The following is an 11,931-nucleotide window of genomic DNA, read 5'->3' on the forward strand; positions in this document are numbered from 1 at the left end:
AATGCCCAACCTTAGTGGCATTTTTCGTCCTCTAGACCAATTAGGCAAAATTGAAAAAATTGGAATATTTATGGGTAAATTAGTAAAATCACTAAAATCATGTCGTTTATGTAGAATGATGGTATGGAGACTGAGAGTACGACCCGAGCAAGGGACCTGCAATGAGAAAGTGCCATGTGATATTGTGGCGAGAAGCCAATTGTTCGGTCCCCTTTTCGGTGGTACTTTGAGTTTCCCTAGCAATAATCTTTTAGGTATGAATATACAGTAAATCTCCTAAATCATCACTTTTCTCCAAATGATACCCTAGAGAGAGATGTGAACAAAAAACCCTAGATGGATGAGAGAAGGTTGTGGAAGGAGATTTTTAACGAAGAAGGTTCAGATTTAAGGTAAGATAATTACTTTTGATCATTAATACCAATTATCGTTGGTAGGTTATTGAAGATCTGTAAAAACTAGCAACATCAAGATGAGATCTTCTGTGTGTGACCCTTTCCTTCATCGCCAGATTCGATTCGTATGGATTTCTGTTGGCGATTTTCTTGATTTGTGGGGATCTTTGATTATAAGATTTCCATGAACGATCATCTAAGGGGCATCTCGATTAAAAAAATATGATTAGTATTAGATATATTGATTATAAGACAATTTATCATGGAAGAAAATTAAGGTTTTGGGGTAAAGAACCATTAAAATTCGAAGGATCCGCGAATTCGGAAAAATTCCGGATCGTTCACAATGGACCGCACGGTCAACCTTTAGAGGTTCTGGCTGTTTTTGGTGCCCCAATTCTCGAGGTGATTCTAAGGGTTGTTTCGGGTTCAAGTAACCCTTAGAGATGTATTAAATACTGATTTAATAATAATAATATTAGTATGTGTCGGATTTACACGGTTTTGTGGATCTTGCGCTGTAGGAATGATTAATTGAAACTTTTGATTGGTAAGTACCTTATCTCTATACCAGTCGAACCCATGCTGTTTTACTTGCTATTATGTTTTCGTAATTACATTCAAATGTCGTATTTTGATATGTATTCATGAAATTGTGTTTTAAAATGAATAATGTTTTAGAAGGAATCATGTCTTACCATATTATTTCTGGAAATTAGATCAAGCATGTGTTCATGCTTCTATGTTGGAAAGTTGTTGCTTTGGTTACACTTGATTATATTGTTGGCTCCATTGAATTGATTTGGCCTTGTTTTTAGATCAAGCAGGTGATGATATCGAACTATTTAGCCTTGTGTACCTGTGTAGCTGAGCCATGGGTACATGACATTGTTTTGGACCCTGGTTCGGGGCGTGACAGAAGCTGAAAGAGCAACTCGAGTTTTGAGCTTTGTTTGAGGATAAAAGAGAAGGGAGACATTGGCACAGCCATCGTTTAATAATTGCACTAACTCATCTTGACTTTTATTATTTAAAGAGATGCAGAAATTTTTACAGTTCCCAAAATTAAAAACGAAAAGACAAGCTGCTTTTGTGCAGTTATTATTAAAACTTGGTAGCGCCAATATCAGTAGCCAAAATAAAACACTTAGAAGAGAGAAGAGACTGGTCCCAAACCCTAGACAATTTTAAGGTTTTCATTTTGATCACACCGCATCCAAGTCTCTTCCTGGTTTCGTCTCTCCCGAATAAGAAGAAGAGAGCAAAGGTTTCAGGTACCTCTTCTCTCCCTCCATTTCCAATATTTGTAGGGCTTTTCTTTTATGCCTTTCAGTTGATGCCCTAATCTCGAGTTCCTGAATCGTCAGAATTCGAAACCTTTCTAGGTTGTCTTTCTTATCTTATTTACCCTAATCCTTTCTAGGTTGTTTTTATTATCAGCTTATATACCCTAATCTCACTTTCCTCTATCAGAAACACAACAATTTTTAGGTTTTTCCTTGGCATCAGCTTTTTCACCCTATTCTCTGCTTCTTTGATCTTCACTTACCAAAAAAAGAAAAAAAGAATCAGAAATACAAACGTTTTTAGGGCTTTTCTTATCATCAGCTTATTAACCCTAATCTCTGCTTCTTTAATCTCCAAAGCATCTAAAAATGGCCGGAAGAAATCGCGTTCCGCCTCATTCGCTAAAGGGAAATCCTCACGGCGGCCTTCCGCCTCATGAATCGCCTTTCGGCCGAGGACTAGGTCCCATGCCTCACCCAGCCCTCCTTGACGATATGCGAGACCTCCCTTTCGGCCGTGGTCCGAGACCCCTCCCACCTCACCCTGCTCTCATCGAGGAGCGCCTCGCGGTACAACATGAAGAAATTCAAGGCCTTCTCATTGATAATCAGAGGCTTGCCGCCACTCATGTTGCCCTAAAACAGGAGCTCGCTGCTGCCCAGCACGAGCTCCAGAGAATGATGCATATTGCTGGTACGATGAACCCTGAGAATGATATCCAGATGAGGGAATTGCATGAGAGATCGATGAAGATGGAAGCTGATCTTCATGGGGTGGAGGCGATGCGGGCTGAGCTAATTCAGGTCCGGGCTGATATTCAGAAGCTTAATGGCGCGAGGCAGGAGCTTACGGGTCAGGTCCAGGCGCTCACTCAGGACTTGACTAGGGCTGCGGCTGATTTGCAGCGGGCACCCGCATTGAAGGCCGAAATCGAGGCCATGAGACAGGAATTGCAGCGGGCAAGGTATATTTATTAACTATGGGTTTTGCTAGGGCACTCATTAAGGTGCATTGGAAACATAATTTTACGCATGTTTTGATAAAGAAAAGTCTAATATTGAAAGGAGAAAGACTAATGAAGTCCATATGGGGGTGAAAGACTAGAGCGAATGGAGACGAATTAACAAACAAAGAGGCGAATATGGGTTTAAGTACTAAAATAGGAGCATCTTATGTACACGAAGGGTTCGTTTGGCTTGCAGGAATCAAGAATTGGTATTGCTATCAAATTCTTTCCAATACCAATTCCTTGGGGAACAATTCCAAATATCCAGTTTGGTAAGCACCGGAATTCACCTTGGAATCTAGAGAGAGATTTCGTCTTCTCCATTTTTCTAATCTCTAGGGTTTTTTGTGGTGTCTAAACGGCGCCTTCTTTCGATTTCTCTGCAGCGTTTGGCATGGGAAGATCTCAATCTGGTTTTTCCCCGCCATTGTTTCATTTGCTACCAAGTGATGGTTTTTGCGGTGGATACAACATTTATTTGATCTATGATCTCCTTCGATTCTATTTCTGCATTTTCCTGTCGATTGCAATGGTGTTGAGATTTAGAGACATTTTTGCTGTTTTACAAGCAAAGCTGGGCTATGATAGATCTAATTTCCATCAGAGGGATATTGATTAGGAAAAGTATGAAGAGAATAAAAGCCCTTTTCTGCAAATCATTTCTTCTGTACCGAGAGAGCCGTAGTTTTGTCTGTATTTTTCACACTACCTGGAGAGAGAACGAAAATCGTTTGCTGATATTGAACGGAAATCGTTTGTTGTGATAGAGAGCCCTAGTTTTTCTCTGTACTAAAACAGCACTCGGAGAGAGAGAGAGAGAGAGAGAGAGAGAGAGAGAGAGAGATTTTCTCCCCCAAATAAGGGAGTGAATTTCTCCACAAATTTTCCAAATTGAGTTTTTGTGTTGTGGATGGAATCAGAATACCACCTATCTTGGGCAGTAACATAATCCACCCAAGATTCCACCCGTCATTCCATTTGGTCATTCCCTTTACACCGAGTAATATCAACCAAACACCGGATTTGTGGAGATAGAATCAAATGCCGATTCTTGATTTCCGTATCCCGCTATCCAAACGCACCCGAAGAGAATAATCTTGGGTTTGGTACATGCATAGAAGCAGATTTCGTTGGGTACAAGATTTGTAGAAATCTCAAAACATGAGTAAAATTATGTTTTAATGCATCTAAGGCACTCGTTAGCAAAGCCCATTGACTATTATTGTTGTATGTATTTTATTTTTATTGTTACGTGAATCGTAATGATTGTGTATATGTTTCTGAGGTTCTAGGGCTGCGATTGAGTATGAGAAGAAAGGGTATGCTGAGAATTATGAGCAGAGTCAGGCAATGGAGAAGAATTTGATTTTCATGGCGCGTGAGGTGGAAAAGCTACGTGCTGAGATTGCTAATGCAGAGAAGAGAGCTCGCGCTGCTGCTGCTGCTGCTGCTGCTGCTGCTGCTGCTACTGCTACTGCTAACCCAGGTACTTGGTCCCTTCAAGATGTATAAAGCTTTAAAATTGACGTAGGCTCAAGTTGTTTGGGTCTAAGTTGACTTAATTGAGTTTTTTTATTCGATTGTTTGCCTTAAAATGATTGAAAAGTCTAGATGAAAAAAGTGAATATCAAATGCATAACATTAATACTATAGTGTAAAACATTTCGAGATTTTAGTTTCATGTTCCTGTGCCCCTCTCCCCTTCTCTCCCATTCTTCTATTGCAGCATGAGACGCCCTTTATCTTCTTTGCCGTCCGCGACATTACCTTTACTTTGAATTTACTTGCTTAACTATATTAGATAATTATGGTGAATCCCAGTAAGGGTAGCCTCCTCAATCAACAAATCTTTGGTTAGACATCGCAAAATGCAAATTTAAGGTTAATTTGTAATTTACTGTTCATTCTGCCATATCTCTCTTGCTCATTTCCTTAGATTGTATAACTGGGCTGTAATTTGTATAGTGAAATGTGTCAGCTCTGGCCATTTGAGACACCATAATTCTGTTTTCAGTTAAGCTGAATTGAAAATTTGATGTGTTTAGAAACATGGGTTTATGGTTTATTTTTTTGAAATGGATGGGTGTATGGTTTATGAAAGGATATAAAGTCTAAAGGGGATCTACAACTATCTCCAAATGCCTCTATGAAGGCACACATGAAACGAAACACCATAAATGTTTTGCTAATAGCATGGCACACAGCAAATCCTCTTTAGACATCACACTATCCAATTAAATGTTCACTAACAGATCATGTCTAACAACTAGCTAGAGCCAACATAACACACCTCTGGTACTACACACACACACACACACTACAAGAGATACAAGAAATCCAAGAAATTAAGCCAAATTTATTAGATCTAGGATTCTGATGGATGGAAATAGTGGAGAGGATGTTTGGGGCACTATTATGCTCGAGCCCTACTCAGTAGCAACCTTACCCTCAAAGTTTTGGAACAAAAAAAAAAGGGTAAGAAAAAAGAGTTGATATAAACTCAATTAGTTTTTTTAGTCCATATTACATTTTTGAGTAGTCTGTCTGCTTTTTTGTTTTGATAATGTTAAGTTGAATTTTTACCATGTTTTAACATACTGAGTCGCAGAAATAACTTGAATCGTTGAGTTAGCTCGCCAAGTTTTCAAAATGCCTTAATAAATTGTTGGACATGGTTTCTCACGGCCACATTTGAACTCCTATTGTAATTTCATTGCGATCTCTTACAACAGGAAGCATAGTTAAGTTTCATATTTTTAAAATATCATTTTTTTGTCGTGTTACCATTTTCATTTTTATCATTTGGTGCATATATCAAATCAATCTCTGCCTGTGAGGTTTACTATTGGATCCACAGGTGCAAGTTATGGTGGCAATTATGGCAATCCCGATGCTGCTTATGGAGGAAATCCTTATCCTGCTGGCTATGGCATGAATCCTGTATGTTTTCTATTGCTATGGGAGATCTTTTTACCATTCCCAAAAAAAAATCTTTAGAAAATAGAAGGATCTGCTATGCATTCTTGGAGGTATGCTTATGTAAAGGATTTCTTTTGATGTATGATTTTTTCTGCATTTCAGGTTCAAGGTGGTGCGGAAGGTGGTCCTCAATATGGGCACAGACAAGGTTCTTGGGGTGCATATGACATGCAACAAGCTCATGGACGCCGATAAACAAGAGTACCATGTCATGCTAATTTGTGGTCTCCTCATGTTGCACTGTTGTGTAGCTGTATGCTGGTATCCTGGGCTGCAACTTAGTAGCTACTTAGGTTAGGGTCTGAAGTATTTTCCATGAGTGACTATTTGGCAGAGAAATACTCAGTATGGTTATTTTTGGATATTGAATGTCATGGCTTGCTAATATTAACAGTATCAGATTAGAATTTCGGTACATCAAAACTAGTTTTATTTTGGTTTACTCTGTGAAGAGTTACATATGGATTTTCTTTCTTTTAGCTTCTTGAATTTCTTTACCAATGTGGGTTAATTGTTCTTGCCTTTAAAGTTGCTATCTATCAAGTGTCTTGCCTTTTCTTATCCATTGGTAAATGAAAGAAAGATATTAGTCTGATAGAAAATGCTACTCGATTGTAGCACTCGTATCTATTTATTTTTACATAGTGGTACTGATATTCACTGTCTTTGCAGTTTCTTTTCCTAGTAGAATATTCAACAGATTAGGTTCTGAGCTCTGACTACTAACTTCTGAGCACTGAGATGATTTGAAACTCATGTTGAGTTGTGGTGTGCTAAACCCATTTTCTTTCGAGCCCGTGATGGTTGCAGTTCATCTGCTAATGGATCATGATTGTGTTAGGATGATTGCTTTGTACACACCGTTCCTGGAGATGCTTCCCAAAATTCTATGTGTCGACTGGTCTATTGTTCATTAGAATATTTACCTTAGATTTCTGCAATTTTGTTGTTTTGACTCATTTTTTAATTGGCTAGTTTGAAGGTTTTCAGTTTGACCTTGGTTTTTGCTCTATTGGTGTTTGCCTGTGTTTTAGCCTTTTAGGCTTGATGAATTTGCACCATAGATGGATGCTTTTGCTCAAGCATTTGTAATTGGGAAAAGAGCACTTGGTTATATGTGAAAGTGGAAAGTCCCTGTCGTTTATCCTGTTGGTGACGAAATTGGCTCGTACAGTGTCATTAGGTTCAAAGAAATGTACAAGATCAGTTATACTGACAATTCTATTTGTGAAGCAGTACGGTATCATACACATAACATTGTTATGGGCTTCCAAGTTATGGCTTGGAACTTTGATATGCTCTTTCAGTGAATTCTTGCTCGGGCCAGTGTCCTCCCTCTACTGATTTAGACTACATTTGTATCCCTACCTCTTTATATGTCACCTTCTGGGTCTTTGCTCAGTGGATTGGAATAGTGTATTGGTTATTTAGTGGACTTGAGGTTTGTGCTGTTTTAAACAGTTCGGTCAAAGCGTGAGTTTCGCTGTTGTAGCAAAAGTTGTAGATTTTCTGGTTTATTTAAAGCTAGCATTAACTGTTCTGAGAGCCTTACAACTAGATGAAAACAGTGCAGGGGCTTCTCAACTGTATTTTGTGGCTTAAAGCAACCGTCTGTCAAATAACCTAACTATAAGGTCTGTAATACTTCATAGGAATCTGGTACTAGTTTTTAAGTTCTGATCATACTAGGGTACTCATTAAGAATTGGGATTAGTTTTGTACTTGTCATACTGCCTATTATGGCTTGACTACAGTCTACATGCTTCAATGTCACATGCCAGAAGGACACGAATAAATCGAATAGCTTCTGAGTTTAGTTTTAGGGATGAGGTGGGGAGGGGTGTATTATTGGGGAGAAGAGTGCTGTCAGTGTCAGAATCTCGTATTCTCATCCCTTGTAGAAAGAAGCACAGCAGCAAGTAGAGACTGCCTTATATTGTTCCCATTGAAAAGGAGCTGCTGGTCATTGGCAAGGCAGGTTCTTTGGTGAAGATCGCTGGATGAGTTTCATGGTCAAGTAAGTGATACTATCTTCCAAATGGTTTTTTATTATATACTTAAATATGCATTCATATTATGCTTAATCTGTGTCTGTATGTGGTGTTTGTCGACAAATCTCTTTTGGTCTTTTGTTATTACACCTCCATTCTGTAGATAGGTTTTGGATGCTGGTCTTGTCTTGTCAGTGTTTGGCTTCCAGTTTGAAAGTTGAAACCTAAGTATGTGTGCCTGACGATAGTATGGCTGTTCTATAGCAATGCCATAACTAGGTTTAGAAACTATGGGCTGATCCTTACTGCATATGCATGGTTTATAATGTTACATCCTTAATCTTTTCAACAGAATTTTGTAGATGCTTTTTACATGCTGTTGCAAGCCTATCCGACATGAAAGTGTTTAGTAAGTGTGTTTAGATTAGATGTCTCACAATTTCATTTAAGAGCCATTTTAGTAACACAAATACAGATTGGATGCTTTTCTTTTGCCTAGTTCTTACAATAGGTCCATCAGGACAGAGGAACACTGTTGTTGCGTCAGGTTATGAAAGTTGAGTCCCTCTAGATTTCATCCAGCTAGTTTGAGATGTTTTGACCTTTGTGTTATTTACAGTAGATATGCTAGTCTCTATTTCCTTTTCCCCGTTTATACTCTAGCTCCCCTCTTTAAGTTATGTTGCCACCCTTTATCATTCATTAGTGTTTTGTTTATCAATGAAATTTATTTTGCCACATTTTTAACAATTAATAAAGTAGCGAAGTTGCAATCAAACTCGATTGGCCTATGCATTGATAAATATATTTACACATTTTTGTATATAACCATACGTGTGTGTGTGTAGGGAAAACTGTTACTGCGCTCGAGCGCGGATATCGCGCTAAGCTTATCCGCGCTCGAGCGCAGGAACAGTTTTCCCTACGCTCGAGTGGAAAAAACAGGTTGGGCACACATTTTTGGGGGTGATAGGATTCATTTGAAAGGCCTTTACCTAGATAGGGTGTCCACAAAAAATCAGATCCATAGGATCATCCTAACCAATCCAAAAGTGGAGGGAAAAAATGGGCAGATTTGTGGACAAACAGTGTCTGTCCATTTTTCCCTCCACTTTTGGATTGGTTAGGATGATCCTATGGATCTGATTTTTGGTACACACCCTATCTATGGAAGGGCCTTCCAAATATGTATGTATATGTATGGACAAATGTTCATTATTATGGGGTGGATTATATGGGCACTGAGCATAAACTTGGTTTTTAATTCGTGAATGTTTGTTACTTAGTATTTATAGGATTATTTATTAGGGGCAATGCATTACAAGCTTACACTCGTTTTAGACTGGAATTTCTCTTGATCATGGAGTTGGATTTATTTTAAACAAGTGAGTTTGATAGCAAATATTTTTAAAAAAAACAAGGGAGTTTGATGCATGCGTGAGCGTGCACATCAAAGGTGCCTATGTGACCCTGGAGTAGCATTAGCATAACTTCTTCTTTTTTTGTGCTTGTCTTTTCTCTTGTTTAAAGGTTATTCTGGCTGGGCAAATGAGGGTACTGGTTTACGTTTAGGTAGGGGGCTTAAGTGGAGTGTGTCATGGATTCGTGCTAAGGGAACCTTTGGCCTTATCCCGTGCATTATCGCAGCATACTCATGTAGAACGGACATGTGCAAGAGGAGGGAGGGAGGGAGGTTGGTTATCCACTCTCCAATGCGTGGATCTAGGGTGGAGCTTGGTTGGATTTGGTGGTTTTCCTTTGGGTAAATGATTCTCTTATTCTGTCTTCGTCTTTTCTTGATCAGCGCTTTGTTTTGCCATTCAAGTTATTTTACTCTTGCTTAATCTCTTATTTAGTTTTTTTTTTTTGGCCTTAGATATGTTCTTTTGGGTAATTTTGAAAGTTGTTTTATGCCCGAGTCATCCTGTGATAAATTATTCAAATCTGTAATTTGGAATAGAGATTAGAGAGGTTACAGAAGATAAGAGTGACAATATCTTTGTTGGGATACATCGTGGATGAAAAATTTCTGTGTCCCCTCACGTTTGTGTGAATCTCATATCAAGAAGGGGTTTTTGGCTGTACTTGATGCGTCATGTGACAATGCAGTTATCTTGTTTCCTAAGGGGATTTTAATGTGATGAGGTACTTTTGAAAGAAGAATGGAAGAAGTCGAATCACTTGTAGCATCAGAACTTCCTTAATCACACTGTGCTTATTAGCCTTCCCATATCCATGGAGATTGGTCCATCTTGTAGGGAAAATGAGGATGGATAGGGTTTCATGCACATACAACAAAGTTTAAATTGGTTTGCCAAGAAATCTGCAAAAACTGGTGTGGGTGGGTATTTAGATTATTAGGAAATAGAAGTTAGATTATTGGTCCTTATTGTTAAATCTGTATTCTAATAGTTGATGAAGGATGCATTCTTTATTCATGTCAGAGTAGTGTATTTGATGATGTATCAATCTGTTTTGGATACAACCGTAATCAGGCAAATAATTGGGTTATCATGGACTCATTTTGTAACTCAAAATTATATGCTAATCGAGACAGCACAAATGAGTGAGTGTTGGGACTTGGGAGCGCGGAGGCTCGATGCGGTTTGCATGACATATACGTGGATACTTGGGTATCTGAGTCACGAAAATTTGTTATATATTTAGTGAAGATGAAACTAACAACTATTGTAATTGTGGTAGCAGAAACAAATTGTTCTAACGTTCATTTAGGTTTCTTATTTGTTGAATTGGAAATAAGTTCATTTATTGGTCAGGGAAGTTGGATATGAATAAGAAGTTAATTTATTGGTCCATGGATGTTAAAGATGTACTTTGATGGGGTTGTTAATGGGGATGGGCAATGGTTCTCTGGTATACGTGTTAACACTGGATCTTATGATGATTAACGGGGATTTTCTAGGAAAATTATGTGTTTGCAATTTCTCGCTTTTTTTTTTTAATGGTTTTGCGACTCTCCTTTTAGTGATATTTTATCTTCTCAGCTGTGAAATGTATGTTTGTTATGTCGAAAAGTTTCAAGTAGCTTTTAGAATTTTGAGATGTTCCCCTGTACAATATTAAACTATCCTTATCTGTGAAGTACTATACTATTTGTTCTTTTTGTCTTTTCTAGGTATTGTTCTGTACAGCCCACATTGATTCATTTTCATGCATATTCCAGGCATCTCTGCTCATTATCATTTGCCAACAAGAAAAAGAGCCACAATCAAGGATGCCGACCTCTCTTTGATGGAAAAGGCAGTGCCCGGATTCCTCGTAAATGCCAGCAATTCCCCTACATTGTGCTGCTTGCTTTCCAGTTTCAATGCTTTGGCATGAGTTAGTGATATTCAGCAACATCAAATGAGTGGCAAACTGAACATTGCGGCCACCAGTTATGCTTCTCCTAAGAGAAGGTAGATGCATCCTCCATTGGTGGAATCCTCGAGGAGGGAAATTCTTGTGCCCAGTTGAACTCCAGTAGACAGGTCTCCTGATTTGGTTTGATACATGTAATGTTTTGGGCAATGGCACTCCCTGTGGAATAATTCACACCCCTTTTAACTTGAATTGACGCCAAAATGCGTTAAATACTGCCACAATTCACGGTAAAAGGGGTGCAAATATCATCTTCCAATGTTTTCTGGTTTTTTATAGATAATTCAACATTTTGATTACTAGCTGAGAAGAAAGAAATCATAAATTTCTGTCAAACTTTTTAAAATGGAACATGACATGCTCACTTGTTCTAGCAAAATGAAGTGAAGGTTTCAAGTATCAACATTTTATCTGAAGTGATCAGTGAAGTGTGAGTATCATAACACGAGTGCATGTCATAAATAATCAGCTGGTATTCTTTCAAAAAAATATTCAGCTGGTATTTAAAAGCATTCAATGTTATTTTTTGAATGCTGATGGCTCTGCTCGACACAGGGATAGCTGTCCCTGTAGTGAGGATAGTGGGTGGTTTCTGGGTCACACAAGGAGGAAGTGATTTCCTGCCATAGACCAGCAACTGGTTTTTGTCTTCTCGGTTTCAAGGCTTTCGGCGATCTCTCTTGTTTCTGGGCCATTCAAAGAGGGCAGCAGAAAGAAGGTGAGCGAGGGGATATTCAAATCTCGGAAGAGATGTGTAAATCCCGTCACCCTTTTAAGAAACTGGACTGATTCTAAGATGAAAAATCGGGACTGCTATTGCAAAGTTCCGATTCAAGAATAATTTGGCATGGCAAATGTTCACAAAGTTCAGAAGGACTTTGGGGAAAGATTG

At 38.6% G+C, this 11,931-nt stretch overlaps 1 protein-coding gene across 4 annotated transcripts; it reads left to right on the forward strand.

Annotated features, from left to right (window-relative positions):
- Positions 1 to 257: 257 nt before the first annotated feature.
- LOC143854084 (protein FLX-like 1) lies at positions 258 to 11,472 on the forward strand. 4 transcript variants are annotated; one of them, XR_013237363.1, is made up of 6 exons: positions 258 to 392; positions 1,214 to 2,646; positions 3,981 to 4,174; positions 5,546 to 5,628; positions 5,770 to 5,928; positions 10,843 to 11,472. XR_013237363.1 is itself a non-coding variant. In XM_077363839.1 (6 exons), exons 3-6 carry the CDS (start codon positions 2,051 to 2,053, stop codon positions 5,860 to 5,862), a joined length of 966 nt encoding a protein of 321 aa, XP_077219954.1. In that variant the 5' UTR covers positions 258 to 392; positions 1,214 to 1,669; positions 2,042 to 2,050; the 3' UTR covers positions 5,863 to 6,204. The 4 variants fall into 4 exon arrangements, 2 of the variants coding, with proteins under 2 accessions (XP_077219954.1, XP_077219953.1); XR_013237362.1 differs by having other exon boundaries at positions 5,770 to 5,960; positions 10,843 to 11,467; XM_077363839.1 differs by lacking the exon at positions 10,843 to 11,472 and having other exon boundaries at positions 1,214 to 1,669; positions 2,042 to 2,646; positions 5,770 to 6,204.
- The last annotated feature ends 459 nt before the right edge of the window (positions 11,473 to 11,931 follow it).

Source organism: Tasmannia lanceolata, unplaced genomic scaffold (assembly GCF_043159265.1).
Source record: "Tasmannia lanceolata isolate RefF3 unplaced genomic scaffold, GAP_Taslan_0.1 ptg000020l, whole genome shotgun sequence".
NCBI classification, from domain to species: Eukaryota; Viridiplantae; Streptophyta; class Magnoliopsida; order Canellales; family Winteraceae; genus Tasmannia; species Tasmannia lanceolata.